We start from the raw sequence: 21805 nt of genomic DNA, 5'->3' as shown, positions 1-21805 counted from the left end.
GTTGCTGTCATATTCAGAAACGAAGATGGAGAACCTCCTTTTGAAAGGGACTTGCTCATTCATTGTAAACCAGATCCCAATAATCCAAATGCCACTAACATGAAACAAATCAATACCCTGTTTCCTACATTAGATGCAATGACATATCCTATTCTTTTTCCACATGGTTAAAAAGGCTGAGGAACAGATATTGCATTAAGACTCAGAGATAACAGTGTAATCGACAATAATACTAGACAAAATGTAAGGACATGAGTCACACAAATGCAGTATTGTGGATTTCATCTCTCTGTGCGGGACACGTTCAATCCTATTTTAAATGCAGGAAAATTAACTCAACAGTTTCTTGTGGATTCATATTAAAAAATGGAGGCCAATCGAATAAATTTCATCAAAGCAAATCAATCTAAGTTGAGAGTTGAAAAATATAGTGGTTTGATGGATTATCTCAAATCTAGATCTGAAAATGACAATGTGCCAATTGGTAAAATGATAATACTTCCATCATCTTTTGAGAGTAGTCCCAGAAATATGCAGCAGCGATATCAGGATGCTATGGCAATTGTAATGAAGTATGGCAAGCCCGATTTAATCATAACCATGACATGCAACCCCAAATGGGCAGATATTGCAAACAATTTAAAACACTGGCAAAAAGTTGAAAACAGACCTGACTTGGTAGCCAGATTTTTTAATATTAAGCTGAATGCTCTTTTAAATGATATCTGTAAATTCCATTTATTTGGCAAAGTAATAGCTAATATTCATATTACTGAATTTCAGAAACATAGACCTGCCTCACGCTCACATATTATTGATATTAGATAGTGAGTCCAAATTATGTTCCTCTAATTAATTCCCTTTCAATGTGCGTGAATTTTGTGCACCAGGCCACTAGTACCAACTATATAATGAATGAAAGAAATGGAAGAAAACATACTAAAATAACAGAAAGTTGTTGGGATTGGGGGAAGTGTTTAAAATGATCAAGGATATTATAAACTTCCCTGCCCTGGGATAGCTGACCAAACATAACTTGAAGTGTAGCTGAAAAAACTGTGAGTGGTAGCATGTTCCAACTTCAGGGGATTTGAAGCAAACAGAAGAAAAATGGCCAGTTTCTGGATCTGGCAACCATCTCCTGAGAGATTAACCTATAAAAACTTACTATAGCTGTGATTCAGCTATTTCTGGAATGTATCTACCTTGTTCTTGATGTTTTGCTAGGTGTCCATCACAGTTTCTCTCATTCTCACAGCAACCTGTTTTACAGATGAAGTTACAGAGTATCAGAGTGAGTATGGAGATTGCTTGTACCCATGAAGCTAGCAATTGTCAGAACCTGGACTCTAACCCAAGTTCATTGTGTTACATGATTGTAAGATGTAAAAACAAAGTAATTTCTGTAATTAAAAAGCCAGAATGATGTTATAATCCATCAGTATATACTGTAGCCTTATGATGTAGGCGATATTTAAGCATCTCACCTTAAAACCAGACCACTAGACTCTATTGTATGTATTCTCACTGGATTTCCCAGTAGAACTACACACTATACTGCACTGCACTACACACACACACACACACACACACACACAGATTCAAGTTGAAACCGGTTTTCTCATTTCAATATGCAGAATTAAAGATCAGCTTTCTAAGTTTGCATAAGCTTGCAAATAATCAGCTCCCCTATAAACTTTTAGGAAAATAAATATCTCAGTTCAACTAGTAATCGCAGCAATGTTACATGGGCTCAAGCAGATCCAAGTTTCTCATTTTAGCATTATAAACCTTATTCATCAATAAGAGATTGTTCATTTGGACTTGCTTTTAATGTAATTAGAGAGGAGCTTCTATATCTTGTGTTCACAGGAAGTAAAAATAACAATGTACTCCTGAATAAAGGAAATGTGTCTGACCCCATAGTCACAAAGAGATTTTTTTTCTAAATTGCCTCTTTCTGATTTGGGGGATAAGTTTGTGTCACTCCATCTATTCTCATATATCACTATTTGTGTTTGAAAAGGGAGTGTGCCCACGGGAGGTTGAAACTGATATTTGTTGAGCATCTTATATGTGACTGACCCTCTGTTTAGCTCTTTATGTCATTTTTTTTCATTTCACACTCAAAAAATTTGATGATGCTCTATATTTTTCAGATTTCTTCTGGTTACAAGTGATGGAAATTCAACTCAAAATGGCTTAACTAAAAAAAAAAAGAGGTTTATGAAACAGGCTCATATAACCACAAAGGCAGGGGCGGGCTAGCTGCAGGCACAGGTGAAGCCAGGGGCTCAGACACTATTGTCCGACACAATACCAGTCTCCAACTCTGAGGTCTACATGGTGTCCTGGCTGAGTTCTCCATCAGCCTCTCAAATCATATTAACAAAATGGCTTCCAGCAGCTCTAGTCTACATCGGTATCTCATCTGTGCCACAGAAAGCGAATTCATCTCTGAGTTAATTCATTGAGTCCTAGGATTGGGTACAACTGGCTCTCTGTGGGTCACATGACCATCTTTGTGTGAGCAACAGTGACAAGGAGAATTTGGTGCTTAATTGCCCAAACCTGAATTCTATTACCTGTTTAGTGCTGAGTCCAGAGAATGCTCCCTGAAACACATGGGCTTACTTTGGGGAAAGGATGGTTTCCCAGGGAAAATTAGGACTTATCAGAGAACAGGGGGATGGGATAAGCATACAGTTACTGGATAAAATGCAGGATTCTTATTTAAATTTTAGTTTCACATAAATAATGTATACTTTTTAGTATAAGTGTGTCCCAGATACTGCATAAATTTTAGTATAAATATGCCCCATGCAGTATTTGGGACATACTTTCACTAATAAATTATTCATTGTTTATTTGAAATTCAAGTTTAAATGGGTGTCTTCTATTTTCATTTGCTAAGTCTGACAGCCTTAAATAAGCAGAAGCAGCAAAGGTCCACTATAGAGATCCTACTGTTCACATTTTTCACATGAGAATGTTATAGCCCAGAGAAACTTCCTACCAAGCCCCAAATCATATCTAGATTCAATATCTTGACAGGATATAAGTCCATGGCTATCTGCTTATAAAGCCCCCACTTATTCTACTTATAACCTTCCTCATCTCACACCCCTTAAAATAAGAGGTTCCAAGTGTTCACTGGAACGATGGACCCAACCTTGGTTTTCAACATAGTAGTGCTCAGCTGGGGTGAATCAAAATGACCTCCTGAATTATCAATGCTAACTTCAGTAGGATCAGCAGACATTTGCAGCTTCTAATAATTAGAATAATTCAATTTAGCCAATGGTCTTTTTTATTTTATTTTATTGATTTTAGAGAGGAAGGGAGAGGGAGAGAGAGAAAGAAACATCAATGATGAGAGAGAACCATTGATTGGTTGCCTCTTGTATGCCCCACACTGGGGATCAAGCCCATAACCCGGGCATGTGCCCTGATCAGGACTCTAACCCTGACCTCCTGGTTCATAAGTCAAGGCTCAACTGCTGAGTGACATGGGCCGGGCTAGCCAATATTCTTTAAAATGTACAGTTCCCCACCAGAGACCTACTTGTTCACTTGGCTTGAGAGGAGTATTTCAAAGCAGACAGAAAGATGACCTGGGAAGCGACATGGAGATCACACAGAAATTCACCTCCACCACACCAGCTTACCAATAAAGAAATATCAAAAGAGGTTTGGCTGTGCCTGGAGCCAGAGGGTTCCTAGGGGCAAGGAGAGCTGACAGCCTGGGCTCAATGAAGGAAAAACCCAACAGAGAACTTAAAGAGAACAAAATTCTGGTTTGAGTGGCTTTAAGTACAGAAAGCCAACAGCAATTTCAGACTTAGTGCTATCATACCAGTGTTGCCAGCTTGGTTGTCATTTGAAGAAGAAAAATGCAGCTGGTTCCATTTCATCTCCTGATACAGTGTATTTCCAATTTGTATCACCTCACAAAAATGAGTGTATTAAGGCTAGCTGAACCTTCTATTCTAATTACCAACCTGCTTGCTCTGCTTACACATTTGCCTCTGAAGACAAAGTACAAAGAATTAAGAACATAGATGGCAAAAGAGCCAGGAGCATGCCTGCTTTCACGGATTTATTAGCTCATTGGGATGGATTAGCCCCTATCACTTACAGACACTTGGTCTAGATGAAACCAAAACAAGCAGTCAATTCAGACAAAATAATAAGACATAATAATAAAATCAATAATTGGATTCAGTTAATGGGCCATTCTGTTCAGTCCATCTATGTTTCCTGAATGATCCAACGCTGCCAAGTTGACATAACCAGTAACCATGACAACACTTATTTAACACTTTCAATGATGAAGGCTTTAAATACTCATATGAGCTTATTTAAAATTTACAACACTAATATCAGGTAGATTTTATCTTCACATTTTGCATTTCAGGAGACTGTGGTTCCAAGATAAGTCATTTAACTTGCTCAGTGACAGAGCTGGGGTTTTAACACAAATCTATTCAGCTTGGAAACCCATGCCATTAACCTCCACATCACACTGCCTCTGTAGACTTCAAAGTAAACATAAAGGCTGCAAAGTAAACATACAAACAAGGTCAGAAAAATCTTATAAGATCTTAAACATGTTTGAAAGCATATTTATTCACACATTTGCTACTCATCAAAATAACTGAAGCAGATGACCTCTAAGATTCCTTTCAGGAAAACAATCACCTGGGGCCTATAACCCTCTAGGGCAGCGGTTCTCAACCTGTGTGTCGCTACCCCTTTGGGGGTCGAATGACCCTTTCACAGGGGTCGCCTAAGACCATCGGAAAATACATATTGAATATATAATTATATTGTTTTTGTGATTAATCACTATGCTTTAATTATGTTCAATTTATAACAATGAGAATACATCCTGCATATCAGATATTTACATTACGATTCATAACAGTAGCAAAATTACAGTTATGAAGTAGCAATGAAAATAATTTTATGGTTGGGGGTCACCACAACATGAAGAACTGTATTAAAGGGTCACGGAATTAGGAAGGTTGAGAACCACTGCTCTAGGGATACCTGTCAAACCCTTCCCTGTAACAGGCCCAGGGCTCCTGTTGGGGCCTCACCTACCACTTCCTTCCCTGGCCAGGCTGAATTCCTGGAATGGGCACTGCAGCTCTCACTATACAGAGAATCGGTGTGACTAGTACCCCTGGTAGAAGGAGGTAAGATACCTCACCAACCACCTCATTCTGGGCCCTGGATGTTCAGTGGCTGCTCCTCTCTGAAATACCCCTTCTTATTTCAAGTCCGTGATAATCCAGCAACAAGTCAATTTACTGGTAAGTAAACTACTATTCTTCAGGATATAATTAAGGAACTATCCAGACATATTTTGGTGGTAAAACCTACATACGGGCTAGTATTCATTTTTCTTGATGCCCCACAGTTCCCAATCTGTAAATAGCACCACTGCCTAGCTGTTTAAGTGCGCCAATCCTGATGGATTGGTGAGGTAACCAATTATCTATGGCTGTGGGGTTTGGAGGTTAGAGTGAAAAACAATTAAACAAACCCCAGCCACCTGACAGAGGGCTCGCCCTGCTTAACTCTGTGATTGATCAGTTTTGCACACGGTGCTACCACTCAGATTGGCTGTAAGCATTTTTATAAGGACAATAAGGAGGAGGTATCCTTTAACCCAGAGGAGTGCGTCTAACTTTGGAATCCGCAGTCCCAAGTGATGATCTCAGAAGTTTACCAAAAGAGAAATATATATATTTTTCATTCCTCCAATCATACTTTCATATGTTGATGCCATTTTATGTACATACAAAGCCCACCTTGGCAACATGGACCAGGCCAAAGGAATTGATTCCAGGCACCCGTGTTATAATATTGGCTGCAGCTAAAGCACGGGCTTTTGGTGGGAGAAAACCAGCTAATAGCTTTAAGACTGCTTACTAAGCTGTAGAGACCTTCTAGAACCATCCAGATTGCTGTGGTTTTGTGACTCTATAAAATGTACCCGAAGAGCAATCTCTGTTATTAGAAGCATGTATTTGTCTTAATCAGCTCAGGCTGCTGGGACAATACCACAGTTGGATCGGTGAGGCCCTCCTGGTTTGCAGAGGCTGCTGTCTTCTCATTATCACCTGGAGGGGCTGGGCTGGGAATCTCCGGTCTCTTCTTTTCATAAAGGCACTTCTAGCATCATGAGGGCCCGCTCTCAGGACCTGATTTTACCCTAATTATCTTCTGAAGGCCTCGCCTGCAAATACCTTCACATTGGGTCTTAGGGCTTAATTTGGTGGGGGGGTGGGGCACAAGCATTCAGCTCATAAAAGTACTTTTTGTGTAAACATCATTGTAATTATACTCATGAAAAAGTATTTTTAAAAAGTATTTATTAAGTGTTTCCTTATGCTTCCCTGGCAACAAGAATTCCCCAGAGAGAAAACTTCGTGGGTGATTCCTCAACAGACAATGCTAACACATGTTCTAATCTTTAAACCAACTCCTCAGGCTAAGTATTCTTACTTCCTCTTTGCAGGTGAGAAAACTAAAGCTCAGTGAACGTTGTAACTTATCTGAGCTTAAAAAACAAAACAAACTGGTTGGTAAAGTCAGCAAGATTTCGTTCCACATAACCAGATCCTGCCTTTGTTCACAGGCATGGACAGAAAACTCCCCTTCTTTCTGTATTGCTGCTGATTGGAGTAACTGGACAGAGAATGCAAGGGGTGAAGGAAGGCCACGGCATTCCTCCAAAAAAGTATAGCAGAGTCGTTAGGGACTGATTGCTCTGCAGCCAGACCTAGGTTCACATTCTGTTCCTGCACCATTAGCATTGTGACCTAGGCATCAACCAAGTGTTTCTGGTGCTTTGAAGTCAGGGGCCTTGCTGACCCAGAGAGGCTGCCTTCCCCAGGTTCACCAATTCCTGGAGATAGTAAAGGACTCACCTAAGAGCGTACCTTTCACCTGCAAACCAACCAATCCAGAACTGATACCCCTAAGGCAGTGGTTCTCAACCTTGGCTGCACATTAGAATCACCTGGGAATCTTTTTAAAATCCTGATTTCTGGGCCCCATCGGCCAGAAATTCTGTTTCTTTGTTATGGGGTGGGGCCACAACATTAGTAACAAAGAAACAGAATTTCCGGAGGATGAGGCCCAGAAATAAGGATTTTTAAAAGATTCCCAGGTGATTCTAATGTGCAGCCAAGGTTGAGCACCACTGCCCAAAGGCCTCCTTATTAGGCTTCTTACACACCTGGCCACTATCCTTCTGCCCTAATCACACAGCCCAGGTGTCTTATAACTAGGGGCAGCCCCCACGCGCTAGAACCGCCTGAAATTGTTCAAACCAGCCAATCCAAAGCCTCCTGACCCTGCCTCCCTGTTCCTTCCCCGGGAAGGCACAAAAAGACCCCTGTGCACGTTTTCTTTCCTTTGCCTTGCAGGATAAACCCTGGTGCTTCCCGGTGTAGCCTGGCCTGGCGTGCCTCCTCTTGGGAACTGTGAGTGACAAACTATCTTTTCAATTTCAATCGTCTCCTGATCTGTTGGCATCACTGTAATTGAATAATAGTAAAACCTACATTTTAAAACACGTTGGGAAGTTGATTTCACCTCTCTGAGGTGAATGTTTCGTGTGTTTTCCCTGTAAAATTATTGATCATAACTTTTTATATGAGAATGTGCATGAAAGGCTCAGCAAGGGTCAGGGCTTGTGGTAAGAATGCAACAACTGATACTGCTGTTGATATCTTTAATCAGATCGTTATTATCATCACACAGTGTGCTCCTGGCAAGCACAGACCAAATCTCATCACCGCTGCATCTCCAGCGGCCCGCAGAGAGTGGCATTCAAAAATCATTTGCTGAATTTCAGATGGTAGGGCTTTTGTTTTTCTCAGCGTCCTCTATGCCTGATGCTAAAGAGCGGGTTGGGGCAACCTGCCTTCATTCTCGGAGTGCTTTAAATTATCAGCACCTGCGCAGAATGGCTGAGCAAAACCTTTAGTTCTTGGGTGTATTTTAACCTATTTATTTCCTTGATAATTAATGTGAACATAATAAGCATTTACATACAAAAAAAAACCCCAACCAAACCCAATTCTTCCATGTGCAGTTATCTCAATCCTGCCCTATAAATGTTCAAGAATTGAAAGCTTGGAATATATTCTTTGAGGAAAAAAATTTACACGTCCTTTTAAAAATTAAATAATAAATACTCTTCCCTCAAAACACGGTGTCTGCTGGGGACAAATGATTGCCACCCGAAGTGGAAACAGCATGCATCCTTTATAAGCAGGGTTCTTCTAAAATTACTCCGACTTACTTTATATTCTAGTTGTGAATTCCAGAGGCATCTGATAGCACAAACCCTGGGGAGGGAAGTGGGGCCACCCTCAGGAAGGCTTTGGACTCAAATGATAATTAGTGAGGAACGAGATGATCTGCCTCTGTCCCATATGTGCAGGCTCTGATCTGCCTCCAGCATGGATTCCGTTGCCTGTGTTGGGGAAACATTGCCCAGTGCGCCAGGCAGGAAGGGGTGATGTTAAGACCAGATGCTGTTGTGTCTGGGCAATAATTCCTTGGAAACCCAAATTCTCTGTAATAATTCCAAAATTCAAGGTAGCTATGGGAGAACAGAGTATAAGAGACAAGGATGTTTTAACAATTTCTAAATGCAGTTAGCACTGATTCTGACTGGCAAGTTTATTACATGTGACGGCACAGAGTGCCTGGGCTGGCCTCCTCTCCTCAGTCCTACCTCTCACCATCTCGGTAAGCCCATGCAGACTGGTTTAAGAAAGAATTTCAGCCCAGCCGTGTGGCTTGGTGGTTGAGCATCGATCAACCTATAAACCAGGAGATCATGGGTTCAATTCCAGTCAGGGCACATACTGGAGTTGGGGACCCAATTCCTAGTAGTGGGTGTCCAGGAGGCAGCCGATCAATGATTCTCTCTCATTGATGTTCCTATCCCTCCCTAAGAAGAAAACTTCAATTTCCCTCTTTCAGGTCATAGAATGTACTTTATTTGGTGGTTTATTTGTCTTGTCATTTGTTTTGCAACATCTATTCCTTAGGAAAATTTGGGCCAATAACAAGGATTTTATTTGATTTTTTAACATAGAGATTCACACTATTTCTGTCTTTGAGCATATTAAGAAGCAAAGGGTAGCTTTTCTGGTTAGAAAACTTCAATTTCCCTCTTTCAGGTCATAGAATGTACTTTATTTGGTGGTTTATTTGTCTTGTCATTTGTTTTGCAACATCTATTCCTTAGGAAAATTTGGGCCAATAACAAGGATTTTATTTGATTTTTTAACATAGAGATTCACACTATTTCTGTCTTTGAGCATATTAAGAAGCAAAGGGTAGCTTTTCTGGTTGATTCAGATTTGTCTGATTCCATAGCATTTCAGGGGAAAGTTGATGTTTTAGTTCTTGTCCAGGTTCCAAAGTGGGCGTCTGCCTCTATGCTTTTTCCTTTCCTGTGAGAACATTCTACTCAACTGTGAGGAGTCCAGGCGCACATGAGCCCCCCTCCTGATGCCACCTTCCCCAAAGCTGAGCTGGGATGGCAGATGTTACTGGATTTCATGAAGACCTGGGATTAGGTGGGCCTTTTGACAAGGCATTACATTTGGAGTTTAGCATTCTTTCATTCAGCAAGTGCTGCTGGGCTGTTGATAATGCCTGGGGCCTAGGCTTTTAATCAGGATGTTTGGATGTTTGTTCTGTCTTGCTAAAGTGATTTCTTCAGCTTAGCATAAAAAAAAAACAATAAGAATTATCAAACAGGAAGCTGCTTGAATGCCAGCAAAACATGCGCTGGATACAAGCTAAATCTAAAAGGTTTAATGAGTGTCATCCACTAAAGACTCCTCATAGGGAATAAGGTGAAATCCGGAAGGGGAAGTTTGGGTGAGCTCCCTTTATTAGCAGCCACATTACCAACCACCATTGTGCCTGGATTTATTCCCCTTTCTTCTCTCTCTCTCTCTTTTTTCTTTCACGTGTTTTAAGCCTTAGAACAGAGGGTTATTTTTGTTTGTTTGGTTTTCCCCCAGCCTTATTATTAACAGTTAATGCTGAGAAATTGGAAATCTCAGAACCAATGTTCCTCTGTGGCCTTGGCTGTTTAGTGGTGACAGCAGGCTCTGCCATGCTGTATCTTACAGACTTAACTTGAGGATTTAACTCTTTGAGGACTTGGCTGCCATTATAGCCTAATACTTTTGTTGCTATTGGAAATATTAAAAAGAAAAAGCAGACTGGTATGGTAAAGAGAAATGGAAATAGCAGATTGCAGAGCTGGAGAGCTGCTATTGTACAATGGCAGATTGTACAATGCTGTTTGCTAGGGTTAGACTGAGAGGAACCAAAACCACCCAAGCACATCTCCGTTGGGTATGAGTGGCATGACGATGCCAGGAGAAAGGGTTTGTTTAGTCCTCTGGGCTCTGAAAAGACACCATCAGGAGTGAAGAGAAAGCTGAGAGAGCCAGGGTTAAAATGAGCAGGTTTGAAGGCGCTCTCTCAGCTTACACCTAGATCTTCTCATCTGTGCCAGGCAGGGTAAGTTAAATAAAGTCACCGAAACACTTTTTTTTTAAATTTGAAAACACACCAATAGAAAAATACAGAAGAAAAAAATTTATATTCCCTAATCTAAACCAAACTGTTAAATTTTGGCATATTTGCTTTGAGCTACCCTTTTCCCCTTAAAATCAAACATTTTTCAATTGTTTTTATAAAAAATGAAAAAAAGCTCTTACAGAAATTTAAAATAATTATAGAAGCACACAGAGTTTATGAGAAGATGCTCCCTATCACATGTCACCAGGGGAATGCAAATTAAAGCAACAATGAGACAACACTACACACCTATGAGAATGGCCAAAATCCAAAACAGGACACCACCAAATGCTGTGAGGATGAGGAGCAGCAGAATTCTCATTTATCTGGTGGGAGTGCAAAGTGGTACAGCCACTTTGGAAGACAGTTTGGCAGTTTCTTACAAAAGTACACATGATGTTCAATACTCTCCAGTTGAAAATGTATATCCACACAGAAGCCTATACAGGGTTTTTCATAATTTATTCATAATTGTCAAAACTTGGAAGCATAAATATGGCCTTCAGTAGGTGAATGGATTAATAAATTGTGGTACATTCAGACAATGAAATGTTATTCAACATTTTTCATCATTTCTTTTTGGAAATAAGCTATCCATGAAAAAACATAGAGGAAGCTTAAATGCATATTGCTAAGTGAAGAAAGCCAATCTGAAAAGGCCATATACTGTTATTCTGTAGTAAGAAATTAGGAAAATTCCTGAGCAAGTGGAATAGGGAAACTGAGACAAGAAAAAATAAACAAGGCCAAACAGTTTGGTCAACTTGCAGCCAGCTTTCCGTAAGACCTTATCTTCCCCAACCAAGGACATTTGACAGCAAATGGTTAATATCTCTCCTCCCTAACCAGAGAATACAGGTGAGGGGCAAGGGGGAAAGATGGGAGAGTTTTATTTCACCCACTGAACAAAGAAGTCAGCTGTTTTAGGACTTGCAAAATGAGATGACCAGTTGTACAAACATCCCAAAATAAGCTACAACATCATAAAATGAGGACTTTGAAACCTAATCTGGAAGAGGAACCTTGAAACCTATAGGAAGAAGGGTATAAAACACCTTGGACCCCCACCAGGTGTGTGCTCAGATTAGCTGTTTCCTGCTTGTGTTCTATGCCAAGTGTATCTTTAAAAAATTTGCCTTCTTTGCTTCCTTAATAAACAAACTTGCTTTGCTTTAACACCACTGTCACTGGTCTGAAAACTTTATGAGGCTGACAAGAACCTAGGAAGGGACAGCCCTCACCCTCTGACCCAGGGGGCTGTCCAATAATAATTTTAACTACATGACAATATGGAAAGGGCAGAACTATAGAGATAGTAAAAGATCAGTGGTTTGCAGGGTTTGAGGGAGGACAGGAATGAATAGAAGGAGCACAGAGGATTTTTATGACAGTGAAACTATTCTGTATGATACTATAATGGTGGATACATGTAATTATGTATGTCAAAACCCATGGAATATTCTACTCCAAGAGTAAACTCTAATGTAAACTATGGACTTTGTGTGACAATGGTGATCAATGAAGATCATTGTAACAAAATATCTGTGTACTGGTGACAGTGGGGAAAATTATATGTGTTGGGGATGCATAGGGGATATATGAAAACTCTACTTTCCAATCAATTTTGATGTAATGCTAGAACTCAAAAAAATTAAGTCTATGAACACACACACACACACACACACACAGGTGAAGTGCTTTTTAAAAAAGAAACATTACTCTCACCATCTATATATTTTTACTATCATAATTGGATGTTATTCTCTAGATATCCAGATAGATGAATGATTTATAAATAGATGGATAAAGATAGACAAACAGATATAAATACTTGTATAAAGTGAATTTATAAATTACATATTTTAATAACAAGTTGTTGACCATTCTGGATATTTTGCTCTCCATATAAACTTTCGAGTCAGTTTGTGGATATCCATAAAATAACTTGCTGTCTACTTTGATTGGGTTTGCATTGAATTTATAGACCTGGTTGTGAAGAACTGACATCTTGACAATATTTAGCCTTCCTATCCATAAACACAAAATCTGTTTTTATTTAGTTCTTTGATTTTGTTCATTAGAATTTTATAATTTTTCTTATATATATCTTATACATATTATGTTAGATTTATATCTAAGTATTTCATTTTTGCAGATGCTAATATAAATGGTGTTGTGTTTTTAATTTCAAATTCTTGTTCATTGCTGGTGTCTAGAAAAGCAGTTGACTTTTGTACATTATTTTTGTATCCTGCAACCTTGGTACAATAGCTTATTAGTTTTGGAAGTTTATGGTCAGTTCTTTCAGATTTTCTCCTTAGACAATCATGACATCCAAAAATAAAGACAGTTTTATGATGCCAGGTATAGGTTTTTGAAGATGATCTTTGTCCAATTAAGGAAGTTCCCTTTTGTTCAAAGTTTGCTGGGAGTTGTTATCATGAATGAGTGTTGTTACTAGTTGACGTCCATATATTGTATTTTTTTGTAATTAATATTTTTAAAGCTAATTTGTCTCAGACTGACTTAATCTCTCCCCACCAAAAAATACCTTTTGCTTCTGCTACATGGTTAGGTTAAGCAAATTACCTTGAGCTAATGTGAAATTGGAATTCTGTGAAAACTACCTATTTCCAATTTGCCTTTATTTTAAGTGCATGGTCCTCTTAGGGCCATGTGGCCCTAAGTATGTGGTCCTTTGGAATTGGTTGCAACTGGAAATCTGGAATATATACCAAGGCTCTTTCTCCTTCCTGGTTCCTGAACTCTAATTTTTGTGAAATAACCCAAATCTTCCTCAGATTCTCATCTTCTGTACCCTGCTCAGATTCTTAGACTCTGAGCCACAGCTTTGAATTAGCAAAGTCTAAAGTGGAAAAGTGACACAATGTAGGATTAACCTCTTTGTAGTGCCCTTTACTCTATGCTTTTAGCTGTGCACTCAACTTTTGGCTTTATCTCCAGTGGAGATATTTAATAATATATTTATTTTGTCCATATTTCTTGTTATTTATTGAAGGAGAGTTGGTCTAAATTGTTTGTCAACCAATGCCAAAAGTGAGATTTTGTTTCCTTTGTTCTTGAAGGATATTTTAGCTGGGTAACATTTTTTTGGACTTTATTTTTCCCCCAGAACTTTGAAGTCATTGTCATTGTCTCTGACATTAAATAATGCTTAGAGAACTCTCAGTCTGCTCCTGATGATGATTTATGTCTTCTGCCTGGGTATCTAAAAAGAATCTTTAGCCCTGGCTGGGTGGCTAGGGTGGTTGGAGCTTCTTCAATATACCAAAAGGTCAGGGCACATACCAAGGTTGTCAGTTCTATCCCTGGTTGGGTATTGTATGGGAGGCAACCAATCAATGTTTCTCTCTGTCTCGCTCTCCCTGCCTCTCTCTCTAAAATCAATAAAATAAAAAACAAAAAGACAAAATCAAAGAAAGACATATTCTTGGGTGAGGATTAAAATAAAATTAAATAAATAAATAAATAAATCTTTGTTTCTGATCTTTTACAGATTAACTACAGCATATCTTTGTAAAAAGCTTTTAGGATAAAGTTTTCTTAAAAATGATCTTTTGAAAAGAAAATTTATTTTTGTCATATTTAAAAAATTTCTTGTATTATATTTTAAATATATTTTTCTATTTTATTTGTAGTATTCTCTATCAGTTAACATTGTGGTGTATTGTCTGTTGAATTTCTTTAACTTATTTTTACCATCTTTGTTATTTTTCTTATTTACTATGTTTATATCATGTTTTTATCTATGTCAGTAATTTGAAAAACGGAAATGTTTATTCTTGTATTTCCTAACTTACTTAATTCCATAATAATGTTTTTGGTTTTCTAGGTAACTTTGTGGTTCCCTTTTTATATATCATTTTATTGTTTTAATCATTGAATTATAGTTTCATCTATCATGAGCTCAATTTCTCCTTTTTTCAATGCATAGTGAATGTTTTTGTTAAGGTAATGCTGGCTGCAACAACAAAGAAATTTAAAAAAAAACTCTATAATGGTTCACATGTGATAGAAGTTTATCTCTTATATGGATGTTCCTGAGAATGGGCAGCTTTCTACCCAGTTTCTTTTCCAAGAACCCAGGCTCTTTCTATCTTGTGGCTCTACCATTTTCAACACATAACTCTCAAAGTCAACATATTTGTCTGTATCAAGCTGGTAAAAGGCAAACAACCATATTTTAATTCATGTGGAATGTGGAATGTTTTTGATGGGCCAGTTCTTTCTTCCTCCTTTCTTTTCTCTCCTCCCTTATTTCAAACCTCTCCCCTCACCCCCATTTTTTATTTTTTTTATTTTTTTAGGTTGGCCTAGTTGTTAAGATTGCTTTATTCTCTATTTTGTTTCTCTGTTTCTTTTTGGGAGTCTCAATCTACACATTCCATTTGCCCTGATAAATTATGGTTAACTTTAAGACTCCCTCCAGAAGCACATATTTGTTTTTTCCCCCCTTGCTTTTTCACCAAGAGCTGTAGTGAGAGATGGATACTTTTTTATTAATTCAATTTTTCTACAGCCTGAGGAAATGGCAAAGATATGGGTAAAACTCAGCTGAGCTGGTGTCTATTCTTAGTTGGAATAGTTCAAATATGTTTTTTTCTCCTGAGACTTTTTAATGGGAGTAATGAAGTAATAACATTAATTCCTCCTCACTATGATTATGGTGAACTTGTGACTAAATTCTGATAACAATAGACACAGAGGGATTAGTTTTCCCAGAGTCATTGTACTTAAGGTAGGGAAGGGTAGAAGACACAGTTCCCTTGGCAAGACACCTTAAACTCCAGCACATACTGGTATTTTTGTCTTCATTATGTAGGCTTCAATCCCTTACATCTCTCCAAGAAGGTCAGTTTCCTACTTCATGTTCCTTTTCTTTTTTTTTAAAAAAAATTCTGTTATAGGAATTTACAGTCATCTTTCCAGTATTCTTTCATCATAGTCCAGAATAACCAAAGTGTTCTCAATTATTCAGGTTGTTTTGTTGTAATGTACCCCGCGAATCACACAAGGACGCCTCAAGAAGTCGAATTAAAGAGTCACATTTATTGCATATCCGGGACTACGAGGGGGCCATGCACTCCAATTCTCACAGTAGTTACCTAGCCCCAACACCAGATTTATATAGGCAAAAAATCACAAAGGTATTGATTACATCTCAGGGTTTGGAATGAGGAACCTGGTTTGCAAAAAAGCAGTTACAGAAGCAGAATTGAGCATGTTAGTTAAATTATAGTTTTGGGTCTCCGGATCACTGAATCAACGGAAACACATTGCCTGGAGCCATGGGTCTTGGGACACATTATCTAGAGCCCTCGGGTCTTGGGACCACTGAGTCAACTGGAACGCATTATCTGTAGCCACTGAGGCAATTTAGGATAATTGTGCTGTCCTGGTTCCCAGGTACAGAAGAATGTGCTTTCTAAAACCAGTATGACCACAACCAATGGGGTATTCACATTACAATTAATAGGGTATTCAATTGAATGGGATGATTTATACAATTCAGAAAATCAAAATAACTTTTCTATTATTTTAGCAGGCAAATCAGTACAGAAGCCAAACAGCAGGGTTAAAGTTAAACTACAGTTTCTACCTGAGATGATTGCTACCATACTTCGTTTTATTATACAGTCACATGAAGCAAAATAAACATGTCACCTGATGCTCCCTGACTGTAAACAGGGCAACAAATTATAGGTTCCAGAAGATAAGAAACTACCTTACTTTAAAAATAAATGGTCCAGCCACATCCCTAAAATAGGAAAAGTGATTCCTAAACCATATACCCCCTACTTGGGCATTTTAGTTCTTTCTTTTGGCCAAAGCCACATAGAAAACTTAGGGCTGCCCTAATGAAAAGGTTGCCTTGGATTAATTGAAGTGGGAATTTTTACCTCAAAACTCTTCTTTTGGCAAGTGAATAATATTTAAGATAAGATATTTATAGCCCAGTTAGATTTATTAATGAAGAGAGCTATCATGTTCCCAGATAAACAATTATGTAAATACTGGTACTTCTTAATAATAGGAGATCATTAAGCTTAAAGATTTCAGTAGTTGTGATTGACAAAGCAAAGACTAGGATAAAATGTCCTAATGAAGTTGTCAGTCCTACACAGTCAAATACAGTGTCTATGTTCTGCACCATTTAAAAAAAAAATTCACCTGATGAAGTTGTCAGTCCTACACAGTCAAATACAGTGTCTGTTCTGTACCATTTAAAAAAGAATTCACCTGAGAATATTTATTTATTGCAGAGCGAAGAAGGGAGGAGAGGGAGAAACATTGATTGGTTGCCTCCCATATGTCCCCTGACCAGGGATCAAACCCACAACCTGGGTATGTGCCCTGACCAGGAATCAAACCTGTGAGCCTTCAGTGCACAGGACAATGAATACTCCAATCAGCTGAGCCACACTGGCCAGTGCTATGCTCTTCACCAGGGCTATGCTCTGTCTATTACAGGGTCTGGACTGCGGGATCAAATAAATGAGAGTGGATATGACTACTTTCCTGCCAGAAAAAGGTTATAAGGTGGTAGGTACTCAAGTTTAATCAACTCCCAGGTTACCAAGTAGAGGCCCCTTCCAAGCAGAGGCCCCATCCGAAGGGCACTACCTGAGATACTACACAATTTTTTTTCTCCCAGTGGAGCTTAAAGTTTTGAGTTTCCTTAATGAATTCATGCCACTTAAAAAAATCGCAAAAGAAATATGCATCACATTGAAATTCCACCAAGTTCTAAGCAGCCACATTCTTTTTTTCTTAGCTCCGCTTCTAATTACTATAAAATTTTGACAAGTAGTTCACACACTCAAAATCCTGTGTTCTGCTCTTCATAGATTCCCAGAGCCTTTAATCATCTCAGCACTGTCAGCTGTGTCAGCACCGAGCAGGGGAGCAGTGCCATAGTCCGGAAGGAAAGGAGTCCCCCAATGCCGCTTTCTTTCAAGCCTAGAGTGGCAGGCAGGGTACAGAGTGAAGCATAGCCACAAAGCTTGGGTGTTTCTTTCAAACGCCTACTGAAATATAATGAAAGGGGAAAATTTTCAAATAAAAGAAACCAAAAAAGTTTGAGACATTTTTTTCTTTTAGAGGAGTCAGGAAATAGCAACTATGAAATCAAAGGAGGTTTAGGGCTTTGAACACATGGTCAGGTAGTTGTAAAGTACCTACTCTGCAAAGATTCATGTAAGATTCAAAGAGGGAGAACACTATGATGGTTTTCATTTCTCAGCACTTCATAGTTTATTCATCCAATATTTACAACTTTGAATTGTTTATCTTCAATGAATTAATAATTCATAAAAGAGATTGTCCATGTATTTATTCATTCACTTAGCAAACTAGTGTAGAATCACTTTACTAGGCACAGGGAAAGATACATAGTTTGATGTCTACTTTATTCTATGTAGTGAAATAAACCATACTAAAATATTTATGTAGCACTGCTTAAATTACATACAAACATACTCAGCTTAAATGTGTATGCTTTATCATTTGCATTGTGGGAGCAGATAAAAATAAGTAGGAAACTTTATATATAGAAGTTTTAAGTTCTTCCATGGTTTTGGGACCCGCCCCTCCTATCAGTCTCTATATGGCTTCTTTATATTCTTAGTTACAGGAATTCTGATCAGCTAGTCTTCAGCTGGTTGTCAATGATGTCTGTTCTATAATTTAGTTGTGATTTTGAAGTAGTCTTAGGAGGAGAATAGTGTAGAGTTTACCTAATTTGCCATCTTGACCGGAAGTATGAAGTGTATTGATAAAGAAAACATTAAGGCAGAATATCCCACATAGTGGTTGCCTCATAAATGGTTTCAAATCTTATAAGGAGGCGGTCACGGGACGCCAGCCAGAAGCACGGGCGGCTCCGGGCTCTGGGGCTCCGCGGTCCGGAGGGCACCATGGACGACAAGGAGTTAATCGAGTACTTAAGTCTCAGATGAAAGAAGATCCTGACAGGGCCTTGGCCCGTGGCTGCCATAGGGACTCTGCTGGTCTGCTGGAGTTCTTGAAGCGGGATACAGGGGAGACGATCCAGGGCCTGAGAGCGAATCTTACCAGAGCCATTGAAACCCTGTGCGGCGTGGACTCCTCCGTGGCCGTGTCCTTGGGCCGGGAGCTCTTCCTGCGCTTCGTCAGCCTCGTGCCCCTGGAATACTCGGATTACTCCAAGTGTAAAAAGATCATGATTGAGCGGGGAGAGCTTTTTCTCAGGAGAATATCACTGGCGAGAAGTAAAATTGCAGATCTGTGCCACACTTTCATCAAAGACAGGGCGTAAGAAAATGGCCCCTGTGCCACCTCAACGTCCCCGTCCCCGTCCCCGTGGTCCTGGACGCCGCTGTTGGCTACCTCATGGAGAAGGTGGACCTTGTCATAGTGGGTGCGGAGGGCGTTGTTGAAAATGGAGGCGTTATTAACAAGATTGGAACCAACCAGGTGGCCGAGTGCGCCAAAGCACAGAACAGGCCCTTCTACGTGGTGGCGGAGAGTTTCACGTTCGTCTGGCTCTTCCCACTAAACCAGCAAGACGTCCCAGACAAGTTTAAGGCAAGAGCTTTACGTATTTGAAGGGGTATTTGGGTCTAAACTGAAACCTTTGAAAAAATGCTAAGAATGCGCCAGGGAGTTATTCTCTTCCCGTGACTGTTCCTTCCGACGTTGGGATAGAAAGATAAATTGGTGGCGGTGAGACTGAGTCTAACTGGGCCTCAGAATTTCAGCCTTCCAGCCTCCGGCTTACTGAGCACTAGACACGGTGCAGAGGCAGGGGCTGGTGGTGAACGGTGCAGCTTAGAGTCAGCTGCCTGGATCAGCTCCCTGACACTTCCTGCCCGTGTGCCCGTGGGCAAGCCCTGTCCTCCTGAGCTCTGACCTCAGTGACCTGTGCAGGGGGAACGGCACGGGCAGAGTTAGAGGGTCCGAGACCACGCGTGGGCAGGCTGAGCAGTGCCCGCACAGGGTGGGCTCTGAGAATGGTTCTCTCGCGGGTCTGGAGGAATTGGCCCAGCTCACAGGGAGGGGACACATGCTGTGGGCTGGTGGCCAGGCGCCCGCCGTGACAGCCCACCACAGCAGCCGCGCCCTTGGCAGTGTGCCGCTCAGCTGGCTTCTCCCCGTTTGGGGAGAGTGGCCAGGCCAAGCCCCCACCTCCAGTGCAGAGCCTGAGCACATGGCGGGCAGATTAATGTGCGCTTGCTGTGTCCACAGGACAAGGCGGACACGCTGAGGTCTGTGCAGACTGGACAGGATCTCAGAGAGGAGCACCCGTGGGTCGACTACACCGCCCCTCCCCGCGCCCCTTGATCATACTGCTGTTTACAGACCTGGGGGTGCTGACACCCTCGGCCCGTCAGCGACGAGCTCATCAAGCTGTACCTGTAACAGGTGCCTTCCTGCCTCGAGGTGACAGAGCTGCAGCGGGGGAGGAGCCTCTGGACCCCGCGTGAGCCAGGCCAAAGGGAACTGTTTTCATGAAGATTTATGAACTAAGGACTTAAAATGATATTTTGGTGGGTTTTTTTTAATTCTTTCTCGTCCTGTTTAAACATGTTCCCGGTTCCCATAAAACTCAACCTAAATTGTACTGACGGGTCCCAGACACTGTCACTCACTTCCTGCTTTTAGAAATACACGTTAGACTATTGGCTACTTAACCCTCCAGACCCCTTCCCTCGTCCTCTGCCTGCAGTTAGAGGGTGCAAGCCCCTTACAGAGCAGGTGTTCCTCACTGCGCGGGCCCCGGAAGCATGCGGTGCCTCAAGAAGGGCAGGAAACACCTGCTCAGGCAGCATTGCTTCCCCTGGTGAACACGAGCCAGAGCGCAGCCTGGACAGCATCGAGCCAACAGAGCGGAACCACCGAGAACCCAGGCGCGGCTCACCGCCAAGGACGCCGCCCAGAACGTATGGAAATGAAAACTCTGTGTCTGTGAAAGATGTGGATCTTAAAGGTTTGGGACCTGAATGTTTAGAAATTGTACCTGGGAATACGTTCGGCATCTTTTCAAATAAATGACATGAAACACTGAAAAAAAAATCTTATAAGGAGTTGTTTTTTTTATAAGATAAAGAGAGAAATGCTGACATAATGGATTTTAACTGAGTCTTTGCCTAAGAAGAGTAATGAGGGATGGCTAGAGAGACAATTTTTTTGGTTAATGGTAGGAGACATCAACAAAGGCAAGGATAGCCTTTGAATACAAACAGCAAGTGAATAAGAGAGAAAGCTAATAGTTTTTGACTTCCAAAAGTCATATTCTTCAAATGTATGGAATTTGTGGTGCTTTCAAGTTAACAGTGTTCCTTGAAAGAGAGAAATGCTGACATAATGGATTTTAACTGAGTCTTTGCCTAAGAAGAGTAATGAGGGATGGCTAGAGAGACAATTTTTTTGGTTAATGGTAGGAGACATCAACAAAGGCAAGGATAGCCTTTGAATACAAACAGCAAGTGAATAAGAGAGAAAGCTAATAGTTTTTGACTTCCAAAAGTCATATTCTTCTTCAAATGTATGGAATTTGTGGTGCTTTCAAGTTAACAATGTGTTCCTTGTTAATTTTACCCACACTCTATGGGGACAAATAACCCTTTATATTGCCCCTTTCTATTGTCCCTATGTCAGACATTTCTTATTAAATTTGGCGGCAGTATCAAATAACCCCCTACATGTCAGCGACTTCAACAAAAGTTTTGTTTTTGCTGTATTGCATGTCCATCATGGACTAAATGCAACTTACCTTTATTCTGGGTCACAGGATGAAGGAACAACCCCCATTTTGGACATTTCCAGTCTCATGGCAGAAGAAAAAGGGAACAGTAAAAGAAAGACAATGGCTCTGGAAGTTTCTACTCATCAGTGACACACATGATTTCTGCCCATTTTTATTGGCCAAAACTAGTTATGCGTAAGACAGAAACTAATAAGTTTGGCGTATAATTCTCCCATAGGAAAGGGCAGAGATTATTTTACGTTATAATATAATACAGCTTGATATCTGGTATTGAGATCCCACCTACTTTGTTCTTCTTTCTCAGGATTGCTGTAGCTATTCAGGGTCATTTTTTATTCCAGATGAATTTTTGGAAAGTTTGTTCTAGGTCTGTGAAATATGTCGTTGGTATTTTAATGGGGA

The 21805-nt window shown here is 40.2% G+C and overlaps 1 protein-coding gene across 1 annotated transcript; it reads left to right on the top strand.

Moving 5' to 3' along the window:
- Nucleotides 1–18508: 18508 nt before the first annotated feature.
- Nucleotides 18509–19998, top strand: LOC102251507 (translation initiation factor eIF-2B subunit alpha-like). Its single transcript, XM_014540354.1, has 3 exons — nucleotides 18509–18948; nucleotides 18990–19221; nucleotides 19882–19998. The coding sequence occupies exons 1-3, from the start codon at nucleotides 18611–18613 to the stop codon at nucleotides 19975–19977; spliced, it is 666 nt and encodes a 221-aa protein (XP_014395840.1). The 5' UTR covers nucleotides 18509–18610; the 3' UTR covers nucleotides 19978–19998.
- Nucleotides 19999–21805: the final 1807 nt, after the last annotated feature.

Source organism: Myotis brandtii, unplaced genomic scaffold (genome assembly GCF_000412655.1).
Source record: "Myotis brandtii unplaced genomic scaffold, ASM41265v1 scaffold243, whole genome shotgun sequence".
NCBI lineage: Eukaryota > Metazoa > Chordata > Mammalia > Chiroptera > Vespertilionidae > Myotis > Myotis brandtii.
Note: the sequence above shows the minus strand (reverse complement) of the source record. Positions and strands in the feature narration are given on the sequence as shown.

What these genes read in the sequence shown, in the direction of transcription:
- LOC102251507 (XM_014540354.1), top strand. Translation starts at nt 18,611, where the DNA reads ATGAAAGAAGATCCTGACAGGGCCTTGGCCCGTGGCTGCCATAGGGAC. An exon ending in ACTTTCATCAAAGACAGGGC is followed by an intron (nt 18,949 to 18,989) that starts GTAAGAAAATGG and finishes CGTCCCCGTCCC; the next exon opens with CGTCCCCGTGGTCCTGGACG. An exon ending in ACGTCCCAGACAAGTTTAAG is followed by an intron (nt 19,222 to 19,881) that starts GCAAGAGCTTTA and finishes CTGTGTCCACAG; the next exon opens with GACAAGGCGGACACGCTGAG.